The following is a 13,588-nucleotide window of genomic DNA, read 5'->3' on the forward strand; positions in this document are numbered from 1 at the left end:
TGAGGAACACTATGGGATCACCCGACTCCACGAAAAGGGTGTACCTCGTTCTTTTTTTGAACTCATTCGTTGTGCTAAACTCTTAGTTACTCTCAACTTGATCCCCACAAAGTGATGACCCCATATTAGAATGGTTGACATATGGATTGTTGTTCTGAAACCCATTGTTAAATCAATTGGGATTATAATTCATTTCTGGATATTAATGATCTGGAAATTAAAAATCAGACAAGATTTAGGATGAATGAATTGTCAAGTTAATGATATGTGCATGCTCTTTTGCCAAATTTGATACCGATTAAGTTTAGATTTGTGAATGTGGTCACCGAATGTAATGGATTAAACTAACAATCAGATTATGTCGGCACCTTATTTTTAGTCTACAGTTAGGCATGCATTCTTTTTAAAAGCGCAAATGATAATAAAAAAATACATAAATAATAAAAATGTTGGGGTCTAATTCATACTCCCTAACGATTGAAAAGCTAGACTGCTTTTATATTTTGGATTAATAATTTATTAGTAGTTTGGATTTTGGCTCATGAATAGTGACTGAATATATTGTCTTCTTATCTTATAATGGAGATATGTAAGTGCAATTTGTTAATTATAATGAAAATTTTTGTTGGACATAATTTTAGTTTAAGGGTGAATCGGGATAAAAACCCTATATTTTAAATTATTTTTTTCTTTTTAACTCCCTATTTTGTTGTGGAATTCTAACCAAAAAAAAAAAAAAGTAGTATTAAAAAAAGAGGATAAAAAGTGATAAAAAGTGATAAAAAGGGATTTCTTCCCCCCAATTCTCTCTCCATGAAGGTTCGGTTGGTTCTCCACTTAGAGAGAGCGAGAGAGAAACCGTGATAATTGGAGTTTCGAGAACCTTCTTCGAGATACCTTTCATCCTCTTTCGCTGACGGACGACGACCTGCATCATCGCCGGTGATCGCCCTTTCCACTGTCTCCGAGAAGCTCTCTGTCTTCCCCTGTTCTACTGTCGGTTCAGTGCGTTCGAGAAGTGTGAGCCTTCGTTCGAGGCCTTTTCGCCAGCATCAATCACCATAGACGAGGTATTCAACCGACTCTAGTTGCCGCAGGCCTCATTTCCGAAAGAGCATTAGGATTACTCTGTCTTGCTTCATAGCCGAAGATTTATAAATTCTCAGATCTCGTTGTGATTTCGATTGTCGATGCTATCCAGAAACATGCTTGACCAGTAATCGAGACCAAGAATGCCTCCTCGACATGGTAACATTTCAACTCTGTCTTGTCGGTTCTGGTGAATGAAGGAACCGATATAGCATGTTCTCTATTAAGACCAGGTCTGTTTCGTGTGAGTGTGTCTCATTAATTGCACACATTCTGGAATTATTATGCATGAACCTGGGGTCAAATTCAAGTTCATTACTCCTCGCTTCACTCCGCTGAACACATGTGGCATGTTTGATAAAATGTTTCTTAGAGGTGATCAAAATACTTCCCGTAATCATTCGATCTGAGGACATACGAGCGATGTCCAAACGATGTAGTCGAGTCAGTAGCTATTAGACATAGTTACATGTGCATTTCATATTGCTGAATCGGTGACGGATGATTCAGCGATGGATGGTGAACGTCGGTGATAAATGACTGAAGGTGATGGCCGATGGTAGAGGTTGGGTGATGAAGATATGTGATCACTAGGGGTGAGCATGGTCCGGGTTGGTCCGGGCCACCCCCTAACCCTAGGACCAACCCGTACAGTGTCGGTCCTCAATTTTTAGGACCGAGGACCGACCCTATTAAGCCTGGGACCAAGGACCGGACCAACCCAATGGGTTCGGTCAGGTTCTAGGGTCAACCTAGGACCGATCGATAATTTTTTTCGTCTTATTTTTTATACTCCCTAAAAAAGCAAACCTACAAATTCAAATTACACATCCATCGAAAATGCGGTATTGTGCAACTAAACTATAAATACAAATACATATTTAGCAAATTTAAGATGACACAATAATAGAAATTTCGTACCAATAAGCGCTCATCGAGATATGGGACAAGATGGAAAGTTCTTGTAATCATCTATCTTTAATATTCATAACACCATATGCAAAAACGTTTTCCTGCATTTGATCATGTAGAGTCCACTTAACCAAAAAATGAGATTCACACCACTTGACTAGCAAATCACCGTAGCAACTGCAATACTACTCTACTCTTCAAAAACTTATACCATTTGACACAAATTGAAAAGCAAAGTACAGCTGAAATTCATTAGTAAAATACAATTAAACTATAAAAATTTCAAAATACTTAATATAAACCATAAATATATAACTTCACATTTTGTTAATTCACTTGAACTTCTAAACACCTGAAAACAAAACAAACGACACTTAATTAATACTCAACAAAAGTTTTAAATTGAAATTACTATTAGTGTTATTGATAGAACATCTCAATATAATATAATATAACAGACATTTTACTTAGGTTTGAATATAAAAAAGAATTATAAATAATATAATATAATATAATATAATATACATTGTTGGTCCAGGTTGGACCGACCCAAAACTTTTAGGACCGAGGACCAACCCGCTTTGATGTTGGTCCCGGGAATTTCAGGACCAAGGACCGACCCAGTCCCTTGGGAACCGGACCAGACCGGCGGGGTTGGGCCGGTCAGGTCGGTCCAGGGTCGACCCTAGACCGCTGCTCACCCCTAGTGATCACTGTGAAGTAGATATGCTCATGGCTCGATGCTTTGGCATATTGTTTTTTGATTGAAGCATTGTGTGCTCTTGGTCTATGTTTGCTTTCAAGAGGACGGGCATAACCTAGTTTTGGTGAGTTGTGGGTTTAATTTGGTTTGGTAGATTTGGGCTTAATTTCGGTTTTAATCGTACTTGTGAGTTTTGGGCTCAATTTGGCAGAATTGAATTTGGATCAGTTTAAGTTTACTCTAATTACTATTAGGTTAGGCTTGAAAGAAAAGCCCATTCCTTCAATTAGGTCTTTTGTGTTTTCATTGGTCCAACCTTACGTGACCCAAGTCTAACCCTTTTCGAGTCGGGTCCAAAAATTCGGCATGTGTCCTCAATTATAATAATAAATAATAAATACTAATAAATAAAAAAGATTGAAAATTAAAAAAAAAAAAAGGAATATAGTTAGAAAATAGGTCTTAATTAGGTTGTTAGATCTTAATATTTGATCTAGCTTAGTTTCATTAAGTTAGAGATTCATATAATTAGGATAGTTATATTTCTTGATCCTTCGGGAAGGCCTTTGTATGATTGATTGATGATTAGTTTATTGGTTAATATCATGAAAACCTTAAATCGATACACTTATGACAAATTTATCAAAAATTAATTTTTTAACTACCAAAAACCCCAAACTGATATATTTATGGTAAATTTATCTCAAACTAATTTGTCAATAATCAAAACCTCACATTAGTACACCTGTTATAAATAAAGTATTAAACCCAAAACTAGTACACATGTCAATTATTGAGAGATGTAATGAGATTTTCTGGAAGCCTACTTGTTGAAAAATGGACTTCAACGTTAAATGCATCTCTTGGTAATGCAAGTATTACAATAGTTTCTTTCAATGTTAAGTATAATGGAGAAAATCTCCTTTATTTCCAATCCACACAAGGAATACGAAAGGGAGACCCTTTGTCCCTATACCTATTTATTATTGTAGCAAATGTGATGTCTTGTCTCATGAAGAATGCAATGGAGGAGGGTAGATTTAAAGGAATCAAACTCAGCAAGGATTGTCCCACATTAACCCATTTTTTATTTGCCAATGACTCCATATTTTTCTTGGAAGGAAAAATCACAGAATGTCAGATGCTTTGTGAAATTTTGAATCTATATTGTTTTGCCACAAGACAGGCCATTAACCTAAACAAATTTGGAGTTTACTTTGGTAATGGTTGCCCTGAAAGTCTAAGAAGAAATTTGGCGCAGTAGTTGAGGGTCCCAAAAATTGAGAAAACATGGAGTATTTGGGAATTCCATTTGAATAGGGTAAGTCGAAAAGGCAAATGTTTGCATGGATTATGGCACAAGTGAATTCGAAACTAGAGGGATTCAAAACTAGTGGGATAGGAAGAAAATCTCATTTCCAAAGCAGGCAAAGAAGTGCTAATTAAGGTAGTGGTGCAAGCTCTACCCCCAATATGCAATGTATATTTTCAAAATACCAGTCTCTATTTGTTGCGCAATTGAGCAAAAAATTTTGTCTTTCTGGTGGAAGAATAGAGACTCAAAAGTTGCGATTCACTAGAAAAAATGGGATGTCTTGAAGAAAAGGAAAGATGATGGTGGGTTAGATTTCAGGGATTTAATCAATTTTCAATGTGGCGATGCTGAGCAAGCAGGCTTGGAGAATTGCAAAAAACCCTTCCTCTCTTTGGAGCCAAACATTCAAAGGGCTTTATTTCCAAATGGAAATTTCTGGCATGCTAGAAAAGGGAATCGTCCATCATGGTGATGGCAAAGTCTATTGAAGGGGAGAGATGCTATAGCAAAGGAAGTGAGGTGGGCAGTAGGAGACGGGAAAGATATAAAAATCCGAGGAGATCGTTTGCTAAAACAGGGCATTATTGGAGGACCTGCTAACCTAGGGGATCATGAACAGTAGCGGAATTAATAAGAATGGAGGAAAAGGAATGAAATGAAGAAAAGTTGCAGCGGCTTTTTGATGAACAGATTGTAGAGGAAATCCTAGCAATTCCTTTAAGCATACATGTGGAAAAGGATAAGCTAGTGTGGACTTGTAACAAGACAAGGGACTATAGAGTTAAAAATTCCTACAACAACATCAACAGCGCAGAAAATCAACACCCACAAAGTCAGCCTTCGTCTTCGCATCAGACACCAAGAGCTCTATGGACTATGATTACAAAACCCCCCAAAGATCTGAATTATTCTATGGAGTATTTGTCAGTATACACTTCCTTCGTCAGGAAACTTGCATAAAAGGAAAATAATACCTGAATCGAAGTGCCCTTTATGCCATCAAAACCCGGAGACAATTGAGCACTTATTTTTGTTGTGTAGTTGGACGAAGGCTGCATTTGGTTCAGCATTTGCAATGGACTTTGAGTCCAATACAAATGCTGAAAGCCCAAAGCTACTTGGGGAAAATGCAATTGTGTTTGGTAAAAAAAATTTGCAAATGGACTTTGAGTTGAATGTGCGTTTGGTAAAACAAACTTTCGCAAGGGGCTTTGATGGGTATTGTATATATATTTTTTTTTTTTTTTTTTTTTTTTTTGAAAATTCAGCTAAACCCTCCGTCGGACCGGTGAAGAACTGCGGCCGCCGCGCGAGCCGATCTGGGCGCCGACGGCCGTTGGCCGAGGTCGCCCGAGGTCGGGCGACCTCCGACGAGGGTCGCGGGACCTAGCCGAGGGCCGCCGGAGGTCGGGCGACCTCGGGCAACCCTCGGCGAGGGTCGCGCGACCCAGCCGAGGGCCGCCGGAGGTCGCCCGACCTCCGCCCGGGTCTCGCGGCCCCGGGTCGAGCGACCCCGGTTGCCCGAGGTCGGGCGACCTCCGGCGGCCCTTGGTGGGTCGCGCGACCCTCGCCGGAGGTCGCCCGACCTTGGGCGACCTCAGCCGACGGCCGCCGCCCTTCGCCGGTCCGGCGAAGGGCTGCTCCTTTTTCATTTAAAAATAAATAAATGCAGGGCAACGGTGGGTTTTCAAGAAAGTTTTGGGGTAGAATAGGGAACTTAATATTTTCATTAAAGCCTTCAGCATTCCCAAGGGTAAACTTTCACTTGAAAGCCCCTTGGGAATCTTTGCCAAACACCCCTATTTAGGGTGAAAGGGCTTTGGGGCTTGGATGGGCTTTCTAAATGCCCATCCAAACGCACCCGAAGGCAGTTTGGGCTCATCGGCACTGAATATGCAAGTCTCGAATCAAGGTTTGCAAAGAATTGAAGATTGGCTACTGAAGTTCAGAAAACCCCAAACAAACTCACCTTCGATTGAGCTAGTCGCTAGCGTGATGTGGAATTTATGGAAGGCTCCGAACCACTTTGTTTTCCGACAAAGAAAGCCAGATCCAATTGCGGTGGTCGAGGAAGCCATAGCAATTTAAAGCAACTTCAGGAGATGGAACCATTTGAAAAACACAATCAAATTAAACGAGGGAACTCACCGTCGACTTGGTCTCCACCGAAGAAGGGCCGTTGAAGATAAATGTGTACGGGTCGCTTGGTGTGGGATCGTCCGCTGGAGCCATAGCCGGAGTGTGTAGAGATGAGTCGGGAAAGTTGGTTGATGGATTCGCGATGGAGGTTCGGGCATCGTCAGTCTTGCAACTAGAAACCCTGGCTTTGTTGGAGGCGTTGAAGTGGTTTGGTGCGCGAACACAAGCCTCTCGTACGTTGGAGTCAGACAACTTAACTTTGATAAGCAACTCATAGATCAAGACAAACGACTGTGGGCTCGTTTCAAGATATCAGAATAGTACATTGCGCAAGGAAGGCCAATCGCATGGTGAATTGGGTCGCTAAAGCCCAATGTGTTAAGATTTTACCATATAATTGGACCTCTAAACCTTTTCAAATCTTATGAGACATTTTATATTCGGATGCCTATCTTTCTTATCGTTCAGTTTTTACTTATAAGTAATGAAGATTAATTTTTTCGATAAAAAAAAAAAAACTATCACATATTATCAAATTCAGTAAATTTATGATAAAATTTAACAAAAATTAATTTAGAGTAAATTTGTTATGAGTGTAGTTTGAGATTATTATTTTGAGTAAATTTTGTATAGGTTGAGATCAAAATTCAAGTATGCTTTTGGTATTATCTCTAATTGGAAGTGAATGCTCAGTTTCTTGTCAAAGCCAATTGCTGCGGAGTCAAATGTAATGCTAACGTACAAGGCAAGAAGTAGTTGGCATTATTTGCTAATGCCATATTTCCAGAATCGTCTTTATAAATATGTACGCTTTTATGCATCGCACGGGCATGTTTCCCATTCCAAATGACTATAATTCTTTCTAACGAAAAAATAAAAATTACTATAATCCTGCACCGTAGAGGGCATCAAGAAGCCTGAGATGCAGATCTCCGTCAAGGCAAGAAGCATCGTCAGTGAGCAGAACTCCATCATTCACTCTGCTGCAAGCAGCTTCTTGCTCATCACCGAAGCTCCTGCTCAGGTCCACGGCAGACGCGTCCCAAATTTGGCAATGTGGCCTTAACGACAATGTCAATGGTACAACCAAAGATGTTCCCAGTGGCTGCAAGTAGCGAGAATCTCAGTGACTATGTTTTTTTTTTTTTTTTTCCTCTTATTCTAGGAAGCCAAAAAGAATGTCAATATCTGACAAGAAAACAGCAAGACTATAGATATGCTTACGGGCCAAGGAGGAAAGAGGGATGGGGAAGCAGATGGTACAGGTGATCCCGAGAGGCAAAAATCCTTACTTCTCTGGATATTGTCAGGGAGAGAATATCACCACTACCTACAAGTGCATTATCTGTTTCTCTGCACAGAACCTTGGACATACTAATTCCTTCCGGCGTCCCGATTGTGATTACAAAAAAATAAAAGCTTGCTCAGGAAAATTGTTTGCTGATCAATCCAGATGATTGGACACTATTACTCATGTCTTGTTGCTTGTATGAATAAAAAGAGAAATCAGATTTCTAGCGGGTGTTCGGGCCTTCTTGGCCAACCACCTTGAAATCTCAATTGTTGAATTTCTAACTATTTGAAATGTTTGTAACGGCTAGTTGGGATTGTTTTTTTATAAGTAGGGTTGCCTATTGCCCTAAGCATTACAAATTTATTACTTACACTAGCTAAAAACTCTTGTCCACACTTTGCTATCAAAACTAGTAAGGGATCAAACTCGTTAGAGAGAAATACTTTGTAAAAGAGTTTATTCTATTTGTAAAGGAGAGCTAGGTCCATAATAAACCAACCTTCACATGAGACCTCAAAAGTTTAGTAGATCCAGCATAACTCGTGAACAATCTCGAGAGTCGAACCACTATTAAATCAACCGAGCACTTTTCTATCCCATTTCTTTTATTTACATGCATATCACACGTTTAATAATTTGTCCAACTGGTATTTATGAATAAATATTCGAAATTGTGTGGTTCATATTCTATATATTTGGAACAAAACCTACGTGTGCAAACAACAAAGGACGTTTTGTTCACTTGCAGGCGTACATACGCGAATGGTTATGAAAACTAGATGAAGTGCTCTTTTCAAAGTTATGACTCTTCCGTTTGTTTTGCTGTTTCGTGTCCGAGGAAAAGGTGAGGGTTGCTTCCCATAATTCATGTTTTACTGCATTAAAAAACAATCAGGGTGAATTGCAAAAGTCAGATCATTTACTTTTCATCGTTGCATTATCCAAATGAAGAAAAACACGGAAAATGACTTTCAATTTTCAGACTATAAATCAATCCAGTGTCTACAATACTTTTGGCAAAGAGCTCGAACATATCAAATGTATTTGTACTATTCGTTTTGTAAACTTATTTAAGTTGTGCCATGTGTGAAGAAATCTTTTTTTTTTTTAAAGAGTTGTAAGAAAAAGAGAAATTTTTTGATTAGCAGAGAAGGAAATTTTCTTATGGATAATAAGCATGCAAAGCATGCTCTCTCTCGATTTCACAGGATCCGAGAAAAAAAAATTGCGGGCTTTTTATGCTTCTTTAATGAGCTCAAATGACCTTGTCAAGTGATATCTACACCTAAAGTAAGAGTGTAATTGTGTCCATAAGAGTGTAATTGCGTCCATATAAAATACCTAGGTTTAAGTAGAACATGTGTTTGTAAAACGTAGTCTATGTGAATTTAAGAGGGTCTCATGAACTCCACGGTTGAATTCGATGGATCAATTACATCTCAACTATTTAACTTAATGAGCATATCTCAATGCCTTCAAAGTGATCTATTTGAATTTACAGCAGATCCTAATACTCTACAAACAATCCAGACCATATAATATATTTACATAATTTGAAATATGAGAGTTATATGACTTTTGCAGTGAGCCTGTATAACTCATTTGGATTTGACAATGCATATCTATAATCAATAACCATCTAAAGAAGTGCAAGTGTACATATATTTTCACATTGTTCTCACATATTATTGAAATTAATAGGTAAGCAACCGAGGATTAGATCGGCATCAGAGTACCAATCAAAGAAAGAGAGTACCAGTCAAGGACACTCGGGCTGCAACCGAAGTGACAAGTCTCAGCACACAGCATTCAAATTTCTCTAATTCATCAGCGCCCGAATGCACAAATCGGGTTGGGTTCATCGACAACATCTGTCTCTACCCTTAAAGAAAATGAGACATGTACATCCTGTGTTTCCGCAGAAACTTGTGAATGTCTGCAAATATAATTTGATTACATCCGATTTTTTCCCTCACAAAATGTACTTCTACTTTTAAAACGACCAATTTACAATCTCAACTTCAGAAATATATCTCTATTTACAAGATTACCATTTCTTTTTTAAAAAAAAATGAGAGCCATGTAATTGCTACGGTACAAGCCAATAATGCATCGTACGGGCATGTTTCCCATTCCAAATGACTATAATGCTACAACATAGAGGGCATAAAAAATCCTGAGGTTGCAGATAATGCGACCATGAAGTACAGGCAGGGTTGGAAACCGCATCATTCGCTCTGCTGCAAGCCAGTTCTTGCGAATCACCGAAGCTCCGGCTCACCACGGGAGTGGCGTTCCCAAATTGGCATACGGGCTTAGCGACAACAAGGGCGTTAAGACTAGAACTGGCCATGATTAAACCGATGATGTTCAGATTTATGTCAGCAATGAACAGAGAAAATAAAAATGGCGAAATCATATTTGATGATGCAAACTAACAAAGGCCAGATTCAATGCATTGACATAGATTTCGGTGAGTCATTACTGTATTGAATGGCCAAAAGTCACCTAAGCAAAGTCACCGTCAATTCAATTGCCATGAATGCTGTCAGAGCGATTCCATTTTCAAAAGTTATTGCTAGCACAACCGATTCAGAAATCACACTTGAAACTCCAAATCTATTTGGTTTGATGTGTTTAGGAGTTCGACTTCGTAGAATTAGGAAATTTAGACACGCAAGGCAACGCCTGTTCAATTGTTTGTTGTTTCTTTTAAGCTTACTCCATTTCTAGGATTATGGATTCAACAAACAGCAACCAAACCTGAAATGCAGGCAACAGCAGATTCTACTCTATTCTATTTTTTAATTATTTATACCAGACTGATTAAATAAGATACCGCAGTCGCAAGTCTATTAGCCTTATTACGTTGTTCCAGATGTCCCATGTCAAGAAAAAAAAAGAATTAATTGTCATCAAATGTCTAAACTTAAATTACTTACCATCTTCCACAACAAAGGCATTAGATATGCCCTCAAGGACACGGATTTCCTCACAACAATCCAACGCAGTTTTGACTCCAAGTCTGAATTTTCCACTTCTTGTCCAGCTTGACAGGTCATTAAAAGTGATAGAACCCAAAGTTCCCATGCCTTTATCGAGGATCACAGAGAGATCACCAGCCAAGAGTGGCATCTTCCCCTCTTGCCCCTTCATTTCATTGTTTACGAAGAACTCTTCCGTCCAATTTTTACCAGCTTCTTCATCAAAGTCACCTCCAATAACCGTCACAATCAACTTCAGCATTGACAAGGGTCCAAATTGCACAACCCTACCTGTACTGGAATCTACCAGGATGACATGAATAGGAGCTCCTCTCTCCCCCTTAACCTGATCACCTTTGACTAGGCTCAATGGTAGTTTAGTTATAAAATGAAGACGTAATTGCTTTTTGCTCTCACCATCTTTTCTCGCTGATGCAGACCTGTAGATAGAAAGAAGAATTTAACAATTTACCCAATAAAAATCTGCACTGCAGAAGGTAGTGCTTAGTACATACAATATGAGGACAGCCTTCTTGCCAAAAGCAGAGTCATGCAAAGGAAGAGAATGCTGAGGGCCAAATCCAACATATGGTATCATTCTAGCAGGTGATTCACATTTCTATGAAAATCGCAATCAATTGACGATCAAACATAGGGCCTTTTAGCATTCACTAGCTTGTATAGATCTCACCTAGTCTTTTGAAGAATGGAAAAGAAGCAGAGACACCGATACTCATCATCATAAGAAATGATGTTGTCCCGGTCTCTGTCATCAACACATATAAATATACTTGGAAGGAATTCACTAATTCAAATAGCTTTGCAAATTAACTTAAGGTGAACTCCTGCGGAAAACCAATACAAAAGAGCAAAAACATTCATAGTGACATTATCATTCACTACCGTCATATTTGATTCTACCTCTAGTAAATCATCCCGCATTGTTGGTGACAAATCAGCTGGCATGCATTTAAAGCACAATCATCACCATAAGTGTCGCAACAAATATTCTTACCAACTATTTTGTTTTCCATCTGATAAAGGAACTTTGATCTCATTCAATAGATCACGAGTGAAATTCTCATTGATAAACTCTGAAAAATCAGGGAGTTCTCTGAGTTTCACGAGATCAAGTGGCTTCCTAATTTTTTCTTTCATTGTGTTGAAATTCTCCATCAGTAACGCATTTGTCCTCAAATACAGATAATCGCCCATCACTGCAGGCATCAATGGCTCCCTCTTCTCAGTTTGAGCAGTTTCAAATGCACTCAAACTCTCCCTGCAGAAAGAAGTGCTGCAGGGTTGGCTTAGGATTCGAATTGCGTACTTCTTCAATACAGGAAGGACATCACCGCAATAGTCCCACCAGTCACCTTTATATGCAGCACTATTAGTATATAATTTTCACATTGAAACATATAATATATGAAATTAAATCAATGTGGTTAATTGATAAAAGAATAGACGCCTACAAGGATGAGATGTCCGTAACATTGTCACAGCCATAGTAGTGAACAACTTTGGCACTTTGTTACGATAGAGCAGCATTTCTTGCACAAATATTTCCTTTTCTTCACCATCTACCAATTTTTCCAACATTATATTCATGCCATGTTTCATTGCATCATTCTCTATGTACTTCTCGCTACACATGTAAGCAGGGTTAAGAAAAGCAGCAGCAGCATGTATCGGTTGAATGATATCACCCCGCCATTGCTTGAAAATCTTCCATAAACTCTGATACTTAGCTACATTAGTCTCATATATTTGTCTAATAGCCTCATCTGCCATTTCCACAGCTGCATACAAGAACCCAGAAGTAGCGTTGTAGCCATCAACTAGACAGAGTACTTGAAATATCGGTTCTAGAGCTTGCAAGACTTCTTTCCCTCCACTCCAAAATTCAGAACCCTGAATTATTTCACCCACTTCTACGCCTGATTCATCCTTGTCAAAACTCAACGAAAGCCACTCAGATGATGAAACAAGCAATCGCAGCTCACTTTCAATCCCCATGATTGATTGAAGCATATAATAGTTTGAGTAAAATATTGTTGTTGATGATTGTTTCGAGTCCCTGCAGTTTGTGAACTGCTTCATCGATGATAAGATGCTATCATGCTTCTGAATCTTAGTGACAACTGCTCTTGCTTGATCAAATGCCTTTCGAACCCACTGGATATCATAATAAATAGTCTCGAAGAGTAATTGTACTTCATGGGCAACACATTTAGTCTTGTACACATGAGGATGGTCATCATTTGGCATAATTTCAAATAACTGTTCTTCTCCAGCATTGTTGGTTATGTACTGCACGGCATTGTTGACCCCAATTTCTTCAGTGACAAAATATGAAATCTCACTTAGCAAATCGCTTGTTTTTTTTTTTTTTTTTTTTTTTGGTCGAAAATGCTACCGATATATTAGCTTAAGAAGTCTTGGAGTACATCGGAGCGTTACATTCGGAAATTAAAATATTCGAAAAGGATAGAGGGGGTCTATGCACCCAATCTAAAGGAAGTTGCTTTAAGCGATGTGCGCGTACCAGCCAATCAGCGGCTTGATTTACCTCCCGAGGACAGTAAGATACGGAGACATGGCGGCCCATACGAAGCTCCTGTTGGCACCTTGGTATAATATTTCTCAAGTTCCATGGGATCTCGGCCCGGCCCCAGAACGAGTCCACTACCACCTGAACTATCACTTTCGCATAAGAAGTGAACTGTTTGACTTGAAGACTCCCGCACGTGAGACTTCGACCATTCGAGAGATAAAGAAGAGCCCGTGCAAAAGCGCTTCGCTTCCGCTTGTTCGCTGAAGAAACCCTAGCCTCCGCTGCAAATCCATCGACAACGACGCCCTCTTTATTTCGACGATGCCGGCTACGAGAACATATGAATTCGCCCGATACCCATGAAGCATCCACGTTCAATTTCAACTCTCCATCTCCGGGTGGTTTCCATTTCTCGGTAAGTGCCGATTTGTAGTTCGGTTTAGGTTTTGCTTCGTTCCTCCACCGAAAGCTTGATTTTGGGTATGAGCAAGGTCAATTACTTCCGCTGAGTTTGGAAGTTTATCTCGGAAGATCCGTGCGTTCCGCTTTCCCAGATCTGCGCGAGCACCCATGCGATGAACTCGCGCTCGGGTGAGGT

General features: G+C 39.4%; 2 protein-coding genes across 2 annotated transcripts; both read right to left on the reverse strand.

Moving 5' to 3' along the window:
• Positions 1–9,516: 9,516 nt before the first annotated feature.
• On the reverse strand, positions 9,517–11,088 carry LOC120293175 (calmodulin-binding protein 60 D-like). The gene is made up of 2 exons (XM_039312088.1): positions 10,395–11,088; positions 9,517–9,797 (listed from the first exon to the last, which is right to left on the reverse strand). Exons 1-2 carry the CDS (start codon positions 10,696–10,698, stop codon positions 9,730–9,732), a joined length of 372 nt encoding a protein of 123 aa, XP_039168022.1. The 5' UTR covers positions 10,699–11,088; the 3' UTR covers positions 9,517–9,729.
• Positions 11,089–11,131: 43 nt separating this feature from the next.
• On the reverse strand, positions 11,132–12,801 carry LOC104446720. Its single transcript, XM_039311906.1, has 2 exons — positions 11,909–12,801; positions 11,132–11,809 (listed from the first exon to the last, which is right to left on the reverse strand). Exons 1-2 carry the CDS (start codon positions 12,702–12,704, stop codon positions 11,448–11,450), a joined length of 1,158 nt encoding a protein of 385 aa, XP_039167840.1. The 5' UTR covers positions 12,705–12,801; the 3' UTR covers positions 11,132–11,447.
• Positions 12,802–13,588: the final 787 nt, after the last annotated feature.

This window comes from Eucalyptus grandis, chromosome 5, assembly GCF_016545825.1.
Source record: "Eucalyptus grandis isolate ANBG69807.140 chromosome 5, ASM1654582v1, whole genome shotgun sequence".
Lineage (NCBI taxonomy): Eukaryota > Viridiplantae > Streptophyta > Magnoliopsida > Myrtales > Myrtaceae > Eucalyptus > Eucalyptus grandis.